This window comes from Podarcis liolepis (assembly GCF_965112155.1).
Source record: "Podarcis liolepis genome assembly, chromosome: 12".
NCBI lineage: Eukaryota > Metazoa > Chordata > Lepidosauria > Squamata > Lacertidae > Podarcis > Podarcis liolepis.
The window spans coordinates 39,347,379-39,364,781 of NC_139563.1; the positions used below are offsets into that span (position 1 = coordinate 39,347,379).

General features: G+C 37.9%; 1 protein-coding gene and 1 long non-coding RNA gene across 32 annotated transcripts in view; one reads left to right on the forward strand and one right to left on the reverse strand.

Annotated features, from left to right (window-relative positions):
* Positions 1–17,403, forward strand: part of LOC310690028 — an 83,915-nt gene that overhangs the window by 28,933 nt on the left and 37,579 nt on the right. Inside the window, exons 2-4 of one of the 3 annotated variants that reach the window (XR_014517808.1) lie at positions 540–579; positions 5,340–5,429; positions 7,985–8,123. This is a non-coding gene — a long non-coding RNA (uncharacterized lncRNA). Of the gene's footprint in view, positions 1–539; positions 580–5,339; positions 5,430–7,984; positions 8,124–14,375; positions 14,529–17,403 lie in introns of those variants that run through there. The other 2 variants (XR_014517806.1, XR_014517807.1) reach the window with 2 other exon arrangements.
* SATB1 (SATB homeobox 1) overlaps positions 6,656–17,403 on the reverse strand; it is a 97,278-nt gene continuing 86,530 nt past the window's right edge. For 9 of the 29 annotated variants that reach the window (XM_083468083.1, XM_083468072.1, XM_083468089.1 and 6 more), the window contains 3 exons: positions 12,044–12,247; positions 11,309–11,404; positions 6,656–8,390 (listed from right to left, as the gene is read on the reverse strand). In XM_083468083.1, the coding sequence (XP_083324209.1) occupies positions 7,884–8,390; positions 11,309–11,404; positions 12,044–12,247 (807 nt within the window). In that variant the 3' untranslated portion in view covers positions 6,656–7,883. Of the gene's footprint in view, positions 8,391–11,287; positions 11,405–12,043; positions 12,248–17,403 lie in introns of all 29 variants that reach the window. The other 20 variants (XM_083468077.1, XM_083468093.1, XM_083468066.1 and 17 more) reach the window with 8 other exon arrangements.

Sequence of the window (17,403 nt, forward strand, 5' to 3'; positions counted from 1 at the left end):
ATATACTGCCTTCCTTGGGAGTAAGCTCCTTTGCACTAAATGGTACGTCCTTCTGAGTACACATGTATAGGATTGCTCTGGCAATGGTTTATAGCAATTTCCTAATATACTAAGTTTAATTGGTTTTAAGAGTAGGGCAAGACAAGAAGTGATAGGCTAGTTTAAGTATTTGATTTATTATTATTAATCTACTACTAACCCAGGTTCTGGCAAAGGGATTAAATTTAATGGCAGCCTTTTCATTTCAAGAAACCTTACATTTACTGGACTTTTCAAAATTAGTGGGAAAGATGGGGGGGGGGGGGAGAAACTTTTTCAAACAGGAAGGAAAAGCTTGTTGACAGGAAATAGTTAAACATTTGATTAGTTCTGATGTTTCACCAGTGGGAAAACACCCAGGGTGACAAAAACACATAAGATTTTGCTCATTTTCACCAGAGACAATGTGCCCTCTGAAGGCTAGTAGTTAAGGAGTACACCAACGGAGAGTCAAGGAAAGTGTCCTCATCAATATAAAAATTTCCCCTCTCTCTTCTCAGGCTTATTTCTTCAAGCAGGATCAATCTTTTCTAATGCAAGGTACGACTAATGTGTTCACATGTTTCTCTTAAATGCTATAGGAAAAGGGCCTACCACTTTTGAGTCATGCGACAGCTGAATCTTGCATGACATTTTAAAGATTCACAGACACATTGTGGCAGAGACCAACAAAATCTGTAAGATGCCAAAAGACTTCTTTTTGAAGACCCAGGAAATCATTACAAATTAACTAGCACTTTGACGCCTTCCCTTCCTTGTCAGCTCTCCCAATTTAAAAAAGAAACACTCAAACTAAGGCAAAGCTGGATCTACTGGAAAAGTTAGGTCTATCTGATATCACTGTGAAATAATAATATAGACTGCATTTGTATGCCCATTTGCCTGGGAGTAAGCCACATTGAAAACAATGGGAGTTGGTTCTTCTTAACTTGGTGATTGCAACATAATTTACTAAACTTGATGCAGTATTTCCCCTACCCTTTTTAGAACATTAACTATTATTCTTCATTGAACAGTACATCTGGATTTTCCTGGACATTTCAGTGATTCCTGCCTGGACGCTGTTCCTGATGGCCGAATCCCGGGTATGTCTAGGAAATTCCGGATGTATGGCAATGGCAGCTTACCGTACCTCTTTGGTAAGCAGTGGTTGTGGCCTGACACTGTGCTTCCCTTGCTGCTTGAATGTGATGCACGATTTTGAGCGCAGCACGCCCCCCTCAGCTGCCATGGAGGCTCACAGGTTCCTGCCAAACCCGCTGATTCAAACGAGCCTATCCATGGCAGCCTTAGGGGGCATGGCTTGATGAATGGACCTGAGGGAGGGAGGCTTCACTCGGGTTTGCTTAGCAACTATAATTCCTGGCTGACTCTACCCTCCTCATCCAGTCTGGGAAATTCCGGACATATGGCAACACTAACAGTACACTTTAGGGATGGATCTTAAGCATACTGAGGAGAGGGCGGAAGCAAGGTATGGGAACAGAAGGAGAGAAAGTGGGGGACTGAGAAATAGGATCATGGGGGAAATGGTTCTGGGGTTAGAAGCTGGCAAGAAAGTTCTGATTGACAACCATAAGCTTATCTCAGGCAACTTAAAAAGTCGTAAGTAGAGGTGGGGAATAAATTAGATTCAGTTTGCATTAAAAGGCCTATTTATCTAATTTGCACCTTCTGAAACCATACGTGAACTGAAACACAACTCTTTGAAATTTACACTTCTCTGAATTCTGCTATACAGTCCTCCAGCATATTCAGTAGTGTGCATAAAAATCTTTACTTTTGTAAAAATAACATACAAACATGCATTGTATTATGAAGAATTTCTTTGCAAAATTATGTATAGCTGGGAAATTGCACATCAAAAATTGTATAATAGGAAACATTTGCCCTAAAATGTAGATAGATGTATTCCCATGACTTTTTAAGAAATCATAAACTGATGTGGAACTGATGTGAAGAATTGGATTTAAGGGTGGGAAAATGAGAAATAAACTGAGAATGTCCTCTTCATTCATCCATTCTTACTCAAAAGACTCACTCTGCATAACATGCAACATGGATTTCTGAAAGGAAGTTTAGCCTTTTCTGACTCCAACTGAAGATGCTTAACGAAAAAAGTTATATATTTATAAGCTCTTTCCTATGAAACTGATGGAGTGACATGCTTCTTTTCAGGATATTAGACAAAGGTGAAACAACGATCTAGCATTAATAAACACAATACATTTTTGTTGATAGGAAGCCAGATTGGAGGGGACATCTGAAGGCAAGGTCAAACACCGTTTCAGACTGTATGTAGGTTCTACAGTTTAACCTGTTGCACACCTGTGAAATAACCAAGGATATCACTGGGATGGGAAAAGGCATGAGACACTGCAATTTGAGCCTTAAACTTCAAGCGGTTGGGACTTAGTACAGTGGTACCTCAGGTTATGTACTTAATTCATTCCAGAGGTCCGTTCTTAACCTGAAACTGTTCTTAACCACTTAACCTGAAACTGTTCTTAACCACTTTAGTTAATGGGGCCTCCTGCTGCCGCCGTGCCACCAGAGCACGATTTCTGTTCTCATCCTGAAGCAAAGTTCTTAACCCGAGGTATTATGTAACCTGAAACGTATGTAACCCGAGGTACCACTGTATAGTCATGTGATGATGGGGAAAGTGCAATGTGTATATGACTAATACAGGTCAATGCAAAATCAAACTCTGTGTGCAACTGAGTAATGGATTTGGGATGGAAGACTGATAGGGGCAATGGAAGTCAAATGATCTTTGTTGAGACGCAAAATATATTTTGCAGAGGGTATTTTTGACTGGAGAACCAAGCAACCAATCAAACTGCAAGGTTATCCTATACTACTCATTCACCATTCTAACAATATAGATTCCCCTGCAGACTGTCACTTTTTGCAGGAGGGATTCAATTGCATACTAACAACTTTGGGTTTATGCAGTTAAAGCAGATTAAAGTGACCTGGTGCAACAAAGTCACATTTAAAAACTGGGCATTTTGTAGTAAGGAAAAATGGCACGAAAATGCACTAGAAAGTGTGGTATAGCAATTGGTGGATGGGTAATTGATTAATGGAAAACCTCCATGCAAACAAATCAGGATGCATCCTGGATCTAACAACACTCTGCTACTTTGCATAGCTGATGTAATCCATGCTCTTGCATCAACTTTATCTGCATTGGCTGGGTAATATTTTTAAACGTTTACAAACTAAAAACAAAAACAAAAGCTTTTTATTGTGCAAGTTATAAACAGCATGAACTCATGTTTTCCCTGCTATCTTCTGTCACAGCTACACTAAATTCTGGTTTTCTCAACACTGCTCTGTAGGCAGTAAGTCTTCAGCAGAGAAGTAAAAAGATTAGAAATGAAACCTGGAAGTCCAAACAAATGGTGCATCCCTCTTAACTTTTTCATCTCTATCACTATTACTTCCTTAATTTCAGTCATTGGCTAAGTACACTAAGAGGCAGGAAGGGGATTTTCAAAATGTAACTGGGAGAAATAGTTCCTGCATATTTTTGCTTTATATCTTGAGTTATACAAAGGCTAGAGACTTGCTCTTTTTGAAATATGAAAGCTAGGGATCTAGGCCAGCTGTTGGTCTAATAGGCACTGGGTGGCATGATTACAATCTGAACAAAATTTGGCAATATGGCAACCAACACTAAATTAAAGGAACATTTACAAGCAGTTTTTGGTACCGTACAATGCATGCGGGGGGGGGGGGGATCTGTTCTAAAGGAAAAAAGCCAAAAATTCCACTGGGAATTCTCAAGCTTTTGGGTACACTTAAAAGTAGCTCCTTGGATCCCAGCCATACAATGCAGCTCATAAAATCTTTCAAACAATTGTTCTGAAATCACTCATTGCAGAAAGCCAAAAATTAAGACGCTCTTGTCTTATGTCAAAATCAATAAGATTATCATCAAACGAATCTTATCATTCACAACTGGAACTGTGAGTATCTACTATGTCATCACTATGTTAATTATTTAGAAACAGAATCAAATCAGAATAATACAAGATACATCCATAGTTCTCACCCTTCAAGGCCATTAGGACAGAATGTGACTTTCTGTCATTTCTCCACTTTAATGCTGTCAAACACTAGCTGGAGTGTTATGCAAAATTTTGAACTCATGATAATATGCTGAAGCTGTAAGCTAACCTTCACATGCAAAAACTGGAATTGCTTCAGTATTGATGCTGCAGTATCTAGTCGCATATGTGAGAAAAGAAAGTGTGAGCCTAGTGGCACCTCAAAGACTACCCTGTTCTATTTTTAAAGAATCAGCTTCAGCAGGATGCAGAACAAATTAATGATATGCAAGAACTGGAAGTTTGCAATGTGGAAATGAGGTACTGCATCTACTGATACTTTATCCTCTCAATAGGGATGGAGAGAAATTTGAATCAGTTTGCAATTAAAGCTGAATCTATCAAAATTCTCACTTTTTGAAATGAGAACCCAAACACAGCCATAATTAAAATTTGCATTTATCCGTTCTCCACCCAAACAATGTTTACTGAAATACATATAATGGAGGAAGATTTGCATAAAAATGAACATTACTCACGATAGTATTGGGAGAAATTGCTTGCAAAAATGTGTACATTCGTCAAAACTGTATACAAAAAATTATTAGAAGTTCACACTAAAATGCTGAAGATTTAATAAGCTGTTAGGGAATCCAGCTGGCAGATTTACCCCTTTCCCCTACGTTGTTTTAAACTGATACTCAACATTTACCCACTCCACATATTGTCTATTTGATCTCCCCACTTTGTGTTATTTATACAGATTTCTATATTTCAGCACATCTAAGGAGCCCTACAACTATGTAGAAAATACTCAATTTGGGGTGGGGAGTCCCATTTTGCTTTCCAGATGATAGGTACTCAATCACCTGATATTGCTCTTGTATAATAGTGTTTAGTGGGAAACACTACTGCATGACCATTTCTGTACTCCAATGTCTTGGATAAACAAGCATAAGTGCTCAAGTGATGCAAATACGTGTTTGAAGCTGAATGAATTGGTGCTAGCTTTTTGTATTTCCATATAAGAAAGCCTTTTATGACACTTGTTTTCCCACTCATATTTGCCTAAGTTGCTGCTAACCTCTGTTCAGGCTCTGGCTTTTGAAACAGTAGTCATACCCAAAGGAGTTTATTTAATACAGAACATCATCACTTCCAAGAACACCAATAGTTTTTCCCAAGCAGAAAATATTGATTCACTGACAAGTAAAGAGCACTCGTTTATTATTTCCCTTCAAGGGCTATTTGAAGCTTGAGTCCACTTAGTCTCGTGCCACCTGCAGACCAATGTTTTACCTTCCAGAGGCCTTCTTACTTCATGGACTGAAAGTAAGTATTACCTGCTCTCCCATCATTGTCTAAATTAGAACTGTTAATTGCCCCCGTCTTCTTCAAACAGACACATGCAATTCAATCTAAAACATGTTAACACCCAAGTGAGTTTCACTGATAAATTTTCTTTAGCATAAATCTGGCATTAGTTTCCTGGTGGACGTACCCAGTTTCCATCAGCTGTTGACCTAGCACCAGTTGGATTTATCTTAATGTACCTGCTTTAAAAACAACAATGAAAATCTAAAAGGAAGCAAAACAACCTGCAGGGAAGAAAAACAATTATTGGCAAGCAGAAATTGAAGAATTTTCAAATGCACATTGGGTATTGTATTGCACATCTTGAATTGTCAGACATATTCCTTTCAAAAGAAAAAATGGTAGTGCTAACAAGATGGCAGACACTAGCAAAATATAAACCAGTTTTCAATGGAAGTAGAATTTTTCTTGTGTTATTTGCAAAACACATGGTGAAAACAGTTTCCTAAAATACACTTTCTTGAAGAATTATTCTAGGCATAATGCTTGTAATCATTTAAATCCTTTTAGCATGATTACTTTAAATTTCTATTTAAACATTTAATGGAACTCTCAGGCTCCTCAATAAGCTTTTATTTTGGAGAAACATACCAATATTCTTTAGCTTTCTCTTTTGTCTCCCTTACTTCAGCTCCTACAAGCCTCAACATGTAGTCCATATGAAATCAAAACCCTATAATTATTACTTCTATATCACCAGCTTATTAATGTTCATTAAAAATAATCTTGCCTAGTAAGGGATTGTACGTCTTTCCTATTTACTTTGTGACTATTAATGGTTTTTTAAAAAAACAAAGCAAAACATGTGTATACATTAGTATAAGGAACAGTGTTATCATAAATTCAAATACTGTAAAACAAAACCAGCTGCATCCATTATAAGTGCATTACTGCCAGGAACTGTAAATATGTTTTTGCCTGATAGCCTTTTGACTCAATAATATCCTGCTATCTCTGTTGGGCAGGCAACTTTTAAAACCAAGACGAGACAGGTTATGATTTTCACAGGAAAACTGGGTTTCCTTTAGAAGTATCCGTTTGTCAGATTCATAGTTTTAGGTCATTGAAAATAAGAAATGAGGAGGCAAATTGAAGAAACCTCTCTCAAAGTGATGGATAAAAGTACCAACATATGTTTTAGGATGCTACTTCAACACACATATAAAAGCAGACAAACCCTGTCGTATCATACCATACAAACAATTTTAATTGTGTAGTTACAGTCAATAACCACTCCTAGTCAGAACATTTCTGCTTAAAGAAAATTGTGATACACTTATAAAAACAGCCAGCTGTAACAAAATAACTGGTGTTTTCATAGCAATAAACTCATAAAAAAGAAATACACCTTTATACAGAAAATTTATACAGCTGTAGCTTTAAAATTGATTGTAAACCAAAGGAAGACACATTGCAAACATCAATTATTTTCACATTAATTGCATAAGTTTCTAAGGTGATCTATTAGTTTTATTTACCTAAGCTTATTTGCATGATAGTAAAAATTGCATACAACAATAAGAGTGAAGCTTATAGTATGAATTGCTTGGATAACATAGAGCACTTTTTATAGGCAACTGTGTAAAGCACATTTTCTCTATTTAAAACTTTTAAGACACTTTGTTTTACTGCCCATCAAAATACATTTATAAATAGAAAAAAAAATCAGTATGATAACAAGAGAAGCAATATTACATTTAACGGAAACTTCTAAAAATTAATTACAACATGATGCTGTAGGATCTACAAATAAATAATGGGGATAAAACAGTGTTTCACATTTTGTTTTCAAAAAATCATGTAACAATGAGAATGAGAATGAAAAAGATACAGTGACCTCTTATTTCTGAAAAGAAAACAAATCTGAGTTACGGCAGTGCCATATAATACAAGGCATTTGTTGGCATATGTTAACTTTAAACTGCATCCCACAGTCTATAGTTCTTTTGTAACATACAATAGAGCAAGAGTAACAAACTCTTCTTCTTCTTCTTTTTCTTCTTCTATTATTTAAATAAATGTGAGCTTTCAAAGATCAAGTGTGGAGTGTTAACAGTAATAATTGGAAAATAAACCAAAACCAAAACAATAAATCACAAAAGTAATGCTTGTCTGAAAGCTCTAGAATAATAATAATAAAAAAACAACCCACAGATATCATGCTTATTGGATACATCTTGGTGTACCCAGTGAACACAAATTAATATGAAACAATCCTCAATGCTTCATCTGTAGCTCTGAAGCAAATTGTAAAATATCTAGTGCAGTCTGCATTATCCTTTTTCAACTTTTGTGCAAGTTTTGGAAGATTCATTGGCCAAACAATGAATAGAGGTTGCTGACAGAACACAGGATGGAATTTTCATTTCATTAGTAAATAGCAGTGACACTGTTGAATAAATACTTTTTCAATCAGTCTTTCAACTCATTATTAATGTCAGTGTTCCCTTCTACAGATAACTCTTCTTCTAATTTAACTGAAAAAAGTGTGTTCGTATTTTTGTCTTGTGCAGCCTCTTCCAAATCCTTAAGCAGCTCTTCTTCCTTATATTCTGCAACATCCACCTCCAAGCCTGAGTTGTCTTTCAGCTTTCCATGGTGCTTGACATAATATCGCTGGTTCTGAAAGAATTTGATGATGGTGTATTTGGGAAGATCAAGTTGAGCTGAAAGTGTCTGGATTGCTTCTTCATCTGGATATAGGCCTACATCTTGTATAAAACTCTGAAGGATGCCCAGGGCTTCCACGGAAATCTTTGTTCGTGGGCGGGTCTTCTGACGATTTTCATCCTCAGATTCAGCTGGTGATGCTACTGTTGGCTGCCTTGGGGGTAATCTGGGGCCTGGTGGTGGTGGCTGTTGCTGCTGCTGCTGCTGTTGTTGCTGTTGCTGTTGTTGCTGTTGCTGCTGCTGCTGCTGCTGGTAGACAAAGAAAACCACACTGACTTTTTTGTTCAATACAAGAAATAAGAAATATTGGTTTCTTTAAAAACATTTAAAGTAATTGTGTTTACCCATACTGAGCCGGGGCAGGAATAACACTACCTGATGACTGCCCCATGGGTTTCCATATTCCCCCTACATCTCATTCTTTCTCCCTCACTTTCCCATACAGATTCTCCAACTCTTGTCTTTTAACTATGGTTAGCACTGCATGTATACATTTGATGCTAACCATAGCTAGCCACAGGTTTGCAAATTCAGTTCCAACTTTTGTTTCCTGCAAACCGTGGTTAATTTTAGATCAGTTCCCATGTAATGCTAGCTACTTGTGGCACAAATCCTTCTGGAAAAATGAGATATAAATTGAATGTCAATTACAGTTATGGTGGGCTCAGTTCACCAATCCAGCTGGGAGTGTGTGTGATGAAATATATCATGGAGGAATGGCACAAGTCCTTCCCCTTCATAGTTTCCAATTTGAACTCTATGTCTGAGTAGCTGATTGTATGAAGGTCCGGATTGTGTGATTAACTCCTGTTTGAAAAGTCGGTGAGGAGTCTGCGAATTTGGCCTCTGGGCTGTGTTGTTGCAGGAAAGTTCATGCCTTTTCTCTACCATACAGTGGTGCCCCGCAAGACGAATGCCTCGCAAGATGAAAAACCCGCTAGACGAAAGGGTTTTCCGTTTTTCGATGCGCTTCGCAAGACGAATTTCCCTATGGGCTTGCTTCGCAAAACGAAAAAGTCTTGCGAGTCTTGCGATTTCCCCCCCTTTTTCTAAGCCGCTAAGCCGCTAATAGCCTTTTAGCCGCTAAGCCTTTAATAGCCGCTAAGCCTTTAATAGCCGCTAAACTGCTAATAGCGCTAATCCACTAATAGGGTTGCTTCGCAAGACGAAAAAACCGCTAGACGAAGAGACTCGCGGAATGGATTAATTTCGTCTTGCGAGGCACCACTGTATTTTTGTACTGCCAACTAATGTGTGCAGTTGGGCAGCATTAGCTATGAAAAGAGAAGGAAGGGGAATACTTGCAGAAGAGGTAGGAAGCAGCAGCTGCTGCATGCAAGAAATCATATCAGATATCTTAAATATGGTTGTTTCCATGCATTACGTGGGTCATGGGTTACTGCTGGGTACGTTAAACAATCATAAACTGAATTTTAGTATATAAGCAGCATACTTTTGGAAATGTACGTAAGATAAAAAAAATGGGGGGAAGACATATGGTATAGCCCAAATGTTAACTACTCTGAACAGTATTATCATAAAACACATCTTCAGAAAGGAGAAGTAAAGCCATGTGGTGTACAATATTAGAATAACTGCCATCTATATCCTTTTTCCCCCACTATCTCCATTTAGAAGTTGCATATAAACATCTTCACTTAAACTAATAGCAAATTCAATTCTCCCAGTTCTCATTTTTATTTAGCCAAAATAGAATCAACCAAGAAGAGGAGGGAGAAATCAGCATTTTTGGGAGAAGCCTGAATTTTGTAGAATTACAAAAATTGTGGGGAGGGAAGGCAATCACGCCTCCATAAACCTCCCAATGAGGACTGGTTGCCTGGCATGGTATGACTGGTTGCCTGGATCACTGAACAAGAACACCCTATAGTGTAAAGTTTTACTGGAAGTCCTGCTTGTACTTACCTATCCCTCAATAGTGTTTTTGAATTATTACTTAGGTACTGCTAATGGCAAAGTGAAAAGGTTGAGAATTTTTAAAAGGAGATACTATGACGAGAGCATGTAAGTTTTAAAAAAACCCAATGACTAGATTGTTATTAATTCCAAAAACTCAATAAAGCCAGAATTACATGTGATAAGCTTGAACTCCTAAGCATCAGATGAACCATCAGTGGAACTTAAACAAGTGTAAAGAAGGCTGTGAAACCTGTGCAAATATAAAGGCAGGGACATGTTTTGTGCATGAGGATGTCATTCTATACCAGCATACTTGGGTGCAATGAGGTTATGTAAGCAATTTTCAGGCCTTTGAATACATTTATTTAAATGTTGTGCCCAAATTTCACAAGGTCACAAAGATGCTGCATATGTATGTATGCACTCTTTTAAAAAGGTCATATATTTTCCATACATAGCAACTAAAGTTGGGAATATGGCACATCTAAGATTGCACGTATGGAGGTAGAGTCTTATGTACACCTACAACTTTGTTGGCTACTGCTCACATGCAGCCCAACCTTAACTATGCTTACTTAGCCTAAATCCTGCTAATTTCCAAAGGATTAGTAAGATCCATTTTGCTAAGAATAGTCAGGATATGAGCATTTGTATAAAAGGTGAAACCATGTCCAAAACTAAGGATGTATGTGGTTGCATAAGCTTTTCCCTTTATTCTCGTGTTAAAATGCATTAACAAGTGATAAGTGTATGAAAACTGGCAATTTTCAAGCAAGTACAGTAATGTGTTGTTGTTTTTTAGCACAGACCTTTCCCTCCCTCGCTTTGCTAAATCAAACATTAAGTTTCTCAGCTTTCATCATTTCAAGCAGCCAATATTCCATTGTTCAGTTTGTTTTATCTTTAATAACACAGGTGTGCTTTTTTGGCTTTGTAAATAGTTCCATAGTAATAATATGAACGATTCAGAGTCTTGAGTGTAGTCAGGGGACAGGGGGCTATCTATTCTTAGAAAAGAAGGGGGAAAGTGAAAGGCTGACCCCCAAGTATGTCTTTAGTACAAGAGACTTGTACCACCCCCACCCTTCAAAATTTATTATCAGGGCAGCTTATAATAAAGTTAAGCCTCTTCCATTCCCAGAGAGGCAGCATTTCCTGTTCTGTATTTATATGGAAGGAATCTGTTGGTTCAAGTCCTGAAACCCCTCCATAACTGTCCCTGACACATTAAACTCGTGCCAGCTCACCTGGGGAGCAGCACCCAGCCAAGGTCCAGTGGTCAGCAGGCCAGGTAAGAAAGCGCCTCTATGCTCTCCTTTCCCAAGGTTGGTGGGAGAGGGGCTCTGAAGGAAAAACAAACAAACATTGACTCATCCCAATTTTCAAACGGGGGGCAAGTGGGATGAAGAATTTGGGGCTGGAACTCCTCCCATGATTTTCACTTAAATGAAACATTGTCAATTGCATCAACTGGACTTTTATTTCAACATTATGGCACCTGGTATATTTACGTCCTCCACATTTATAAATTATTGCCACAAGTAAGAGGTATGCATGCACACCAGTTCTTTTTTTTAAGCATCGCTATCTGCAGCTCCTGCAATTGTGGGTGCAAGAGCTACTGAAAAGAAGAAGAAAATGCCTGAAGTACATGCATATTACTTTGTGAATATCCAGTTTTGGCAACTCTTGCACCTTCCCAGCTCGTTTTTTAAAAAGAAGTTTAAAAATCTGGAACTAACGTGGAGGAACTACTGATCAGGAAACCCTAAAATTAATTCTAGTGATTCTGTATTGCACAAAAAGTCAAGCATTCAACTAAAGGTGAACAATGGCAGATTTTAATTCTGAAATAATCTTATTCATAATAAAACTCTTCTATTTAATAGAGCAGAAATAGAAGGAATGGTTTCTTTTTCAAGATAAACTAGGTTTTGTTGTTGTTGTTCTTCTTAACTCTGAATAGGCAAAGGTAAACCAACCTGAATCTGCTCTGCTGGAACATGGATAATGTGGGAAGGCCTGTCGCCATGGTGATGAACTGCATTGCTTTCTTGTTCATAAATGGCATCTCTTTCAGGCTGAGGAAGACTGAGGAATCTCCGGATCATTGACAGATTCTCCCACAGGGTTCTATTCTCAGGTGAAGGATCTTCTTTCCAGCGCAGGAGTTCACAGAGCCATCCCTTGAAATAATATCAAAATTTTAGACCACTTTAACAAGAAAGCACGACCATACAAATGCTTTCCTTGGAAGGAAATGGGATGAATGCAGGCATACTTTACACCTTGGGAGTGGCCTTATAACTTCATAATCTGGTAAAAACAACAACAGTCAGTCATTTTGTTGTACGAAACTATCAAGAAAGCCAACTTTTGGAATAATAACCTAGCTTCTATTAAACAGATTCCCTGTAGCCCCCCCAAAAAACCCCACCCCATCACACAAAGCAGCAATGCATCATATATTTCAAATATATGAGAGAGGATTCTCAGTCCACTATTGTGTCTCTGCAGTTGATTTTCCTTTATGTAAGCCCATATTCATCTGAGGGCATAAAAAGAGCATTTGGGTAGCTTGCATGTTAGGTGTTATTTTCACTATTATTATTTTTTAAAAGGGAATCCTAGTGATATTTTTCTTACTTCGAATAAGAGAGAGCTTCGTTCATCTATTTTGACTATATAAAGCTGGCTCACATAAATCTTATGATGCAGAAGTTTTCTAATGTCCTTTTGAAAGAGAACAATCTTTTGAAAAGACATCATTGAGCAAGATAGCCTCATTCTTGCTCATGTGCTCAGGTAGTTCTGCAGTCAGAACTGAAACCTGTTGACAAATCTTTTACCCAATTCAGAGTCTTCTGGTTTCAAAATTAAACTCATGATTTTATGTATGATATGAAAAAGACCACACTCTTCTCCATATCACAGCACATGCAAACTGTCTATAAAAGCACCTGCTCTAACCCAGGCATGTTCAAGGGAAAAGCAGGCTTGAAAGTATGCCAAAAGATTGTCCCAGGAGAACTGTAGCAAATGCTAATTTGCTTCTAAAATAGATGCACAGATTTTCCCCCCTTAACGGTTTAGCAATTGCCTACATGCCATCTTAAATGATATCTGTGGCATTATTTGAATTTTTTATTATTATTGGTTTTAAAGAAACAGGACAAAGGAAACTAGTATTTAGTTTGCTTTGTATGAATACAGGGAAATAAACAAAATTAGTACAACATTGATAATTCCCTTTCAGATTTAACTCTGAATGCTTTAACTATGCAATCCATACCATATATTCAAGGGGGGGGGAGAGAAATAAATTATTATTGTTAAATTATTACATTTTATGGTCAAGTAATCTATGGCAGCTTACAATATAAGAAATTAGGCTACAACATTATAGTATCATGAATATCAAAGCAACCCATAAAACACATCAAATTAAAATATAGCAAACCAACAGTAAAATAACTGAAAACCTTGATGGTATAAAATGCTTTTCAGGATCCATTTGAAATAACAACAGAATAGGACCAAACACAGGTCTTAGAGGTAGGAGTCCCAAAAGTCATGGGGCCATTTTGGTCTGCCTCTGGTACCAACTGACCTGACCTTTTTTAGTGGTAGACCAGAGAACAGGGCCTCTGAGGCTGATCTTAGGGACTGATTGGTTCATATGGGTATAGATGGTGCTTCAAATAGTATGGTCTCAAACTGATATGGGTTCTAAAGGTTAATACAAACACTATGTATAATGTAAGCAGATCATCTACAGCTATTAGGTAAAGGTAAAGGTAAAGTAAGGTAAAGGGACCCTGGACAGTTAATCACCCATTATTACCATTCTGGTAGCAGCATTTTGTGACAGTTGACATTTCTGAACATGTAGAGGGCATTACTGTAGCCTGGACGAAATGACAACAGAACCACATTTCCCCGTTAGGGCTGCAATGTTACTGGTTTTTAGCAATGAACAGGTCATAACTTGAATACAACCTATACAGTGGTACCTCTAGTTGCAGACACAATCCGTTCCGGGGTGCCGTTCGTACCCTGAAAAGTCCGCAACTAGAGCGGCGCTTCTGAACACACGACGCAGTATACACTTCCGGGTTTGCTGCATTCGCAAGCCGAAAAGACACAACATGAACCTAACGCAACACGAGGTATGACTGTGCAATAATGCTTTTGACATGGGGGTATTGGTATGGCTGCCAGTATCAGCCATATGTCCCACCAAAGGTGTCAGTAAATATCCCTTCAAAATCAACACTACAGGAGAGACAGTTTGCTATTGCTGATCCGTTCTAGCTTGCGTTGGCTCAGCCACTCCCACACTGAGCCCACTCCAGATGCAGGACTGGACACCCTCCCTCCTGCTCCTAGTAGAAGAGAGGGGGAAAGAACTTTTCTTTGAGACAAGCACTGAAATGGCTGGTGTAGGTTCATGTTTCCTCACTAAGGGTAAGGACAGTGCTTTTTTTTCTATTTAAAAAAATGTTGATGGGTACTCTCATTTTTTAAAATATTTTTTTCATTTTTTCCAATATTGATTCATAACATATAACATAATCCCAAAATTTCCCCATTCCCCCCGGACTTCCCTCAACCACCTTATTTGGTTTATTTAAAATAGTATTAGTTCCTGCATACAGTGGACTCTCCGGATACGAACTTAATTCGTTCCAGGGGTCCGTTTGCACCCTGAAAATTATGTAAATAGAGGTGTGCTTCTGTGCATGTGCACAGCACGACTGAACACTTCTGCGCATGCATGCACGGTGAAACCTGGAAGTATACACTTCTGGGTTTGCAGTGGCCATAACCCAAAGATTCTGTATCCAGAGGGATATGTAAGTAGAGGTACGACTGTATCCCTTTTTCAGTCCTTTTTATGTTTTAGCTTTTAAATTATATAATTTTTGTCAATTGTAAATGGTCATTCAAAACCTGTTAGTGAGTCTAGTTCTTTGCACTGATTTTTTATATAAGCTGAAAATGGTTCCCAGTCTTTCTTAAAATATTTTTTGTTCTTGTTTCAAAGTCTTTCAGTTAGGTTTGCCATTTCGGCATATTCCGTAAGTTTTTCTTGCCATTCTTCCTTCATTGGTATCTTATCGCTTTTCCATCTTTGTGCCAATAGCATCCTCACCACAGTTGTAGCTTACATAAAGAGTCGGGTTACTCTCATTTTGACTCAATAAAATCACCATTTTATAGTTCAAATCGGGAAAAACACAGTAAATGGACATCGGGGTTAGCAACGGAACTGACGATTCACCATGCTAGAGAAGAAACTAAAAATCCACAAAATGTTTATGGGTATGCGTACCCCTGTATCCCCCCAGAAAAAAAGCACTGGGTAAGGGCATGGCCACACCATTTTCTGCTCTCTTCGGTGTGGTGCCCATTTTGTGTTATGCCACCACCACCCCTGCAATTTGTGACTGGTCTCTTATGACTGTCTCTCAAAATTCCCAACATGCCCACTGGAGAAATTTTCTCATTGAACCATTCTACCATTTCTGCAGAAAGCAAGTTGTGGATTTCACAATCTGGGGAAAATCCAGCATGCATCAACTCCTACTGAAATCAATGGGATTTAATCACTTTTCTGTACCATATGCGCTACAATCCTTAAAATAGGATAACCAAAGAACAGTGAAAGAGGATTGCTATTCAACATACAAATAACAGATCCCAGAGTTGTCATGTCTTGATTTCAAAAATATTGACTGGATTGAGACAAGAGCTAGAGCAGGTCAGATGTGGGTCCAGGTCAGCAACCCAAAACTTTTGTTTCTGAAGTTTATTGGCTCTACAGATCCAAATACTGGTTACCTACATGAATGGATGGTCTCCTCCCTGCACAGATAAACCAAGCAGGTCAGAGTAAAAGCTTTCTACCTGATATGTTAGATCTCCAAGGATAGGGAGGTTTCTAATGTGTGGAGGAGGCTATGTGCCAGATAAAATGCAGGTTTACTGCTTAGACCAGTGAAATAACAGATAGTGCAAATTTACCATGCATTCAATATTATGAATGGATTCTCCTGAGCTATTTCAAATCATCATTTGATTTCAGTAAAGGCGTAATGGACAAGTAAGACAATAGTCAATAAAGACATAAGACAGTAATCTCTTTGCTCCCTTAAAATATCTGGTACTTTTGTATCATGAGATACATAACATAAATATATATTTACCAAAATCCAAACAGCTACTCTGTACCTACCAGTCAAATCCCCATCCGGCTCCCTGTGTCTAACATACAAGTTGCCTGGGTGCCGGAGCACTAATAATAGGCTGGATAGGGTAAGATAAAGGAGATGTGTAAGGATTACCTGTTGCTTGGCTGTGCCAAGGTGTAAGTGTTCACTAACATTTGACGAACATACAGAAACATCTATTGAACACACACTCTATTGTATGGCTAGCCAATGTGGTACCCTTCAGATGTTGCTGGAGTAAAAACCCCATAATCTCTCATCAATTTTGTTCTCTAAATCTTGATACCACTTTAGAAGATGGTTGGTGGGAAGCCACTGTTTGTTCTTTACAGTTATCAAAAATATTTCCTTAAAAAATCTTAGTTGGGGTGCGCTTAACAAGTAATTCCGGAAGGAAGGAAGGAAGGAAGGAAGGAAGGAAGGAAGGAAGGAAGGAAGGAAGAGAAAAAACATTGACTCATTTAGCAAGTATTTTGCTCTTGTTGTCACTTCTGTGTTTTAAGTGCAGACATATCTTTATTAATTGCCCATGACTAATAAAACATTTCCAGTAGTTTGCTATTAACCTTTGCCCTGAAATAATACTTCTAATTCCTCACCCCCAAACAGTGTGATGAATTGCAAGTATAAATGCAACTCTCTTAGCTTTTTAAGGGTAGTCCACTAATTTTGAAAGATTAAAATCACCTAATTTTTTGATAAAATTTAAAACTGAAGCCAAAACTTTAAAAAGCTTCTCGTCTCATGTTTGATCTTAAAATATGAAAAATATATGTATCGCCTCACCTGCTTATTTTTTAAAATAACAGAGATTTCTTGAAATGCTACTAGTAATATATGGTAGGAGGGGACAGCATCATTTAAAAACATTATAGCATTATATTAAAAAATAATAATATATTTTTAAATTACTAAACATATGTCAACAGGGCTATGACTTTGTTATCTACCATTTTTATTCCCATATTTTCAGGGTACCGCATCACCATCCCTACTCTGAAGACTTCAGAGGAGAAACCTCTCTCAGATGAAATGGCCATGTCAAGCAGTAATTAGCATTTGTCGTTGAATAAAACCACAAATTGGTTCAAACACTGCATATAACAAAA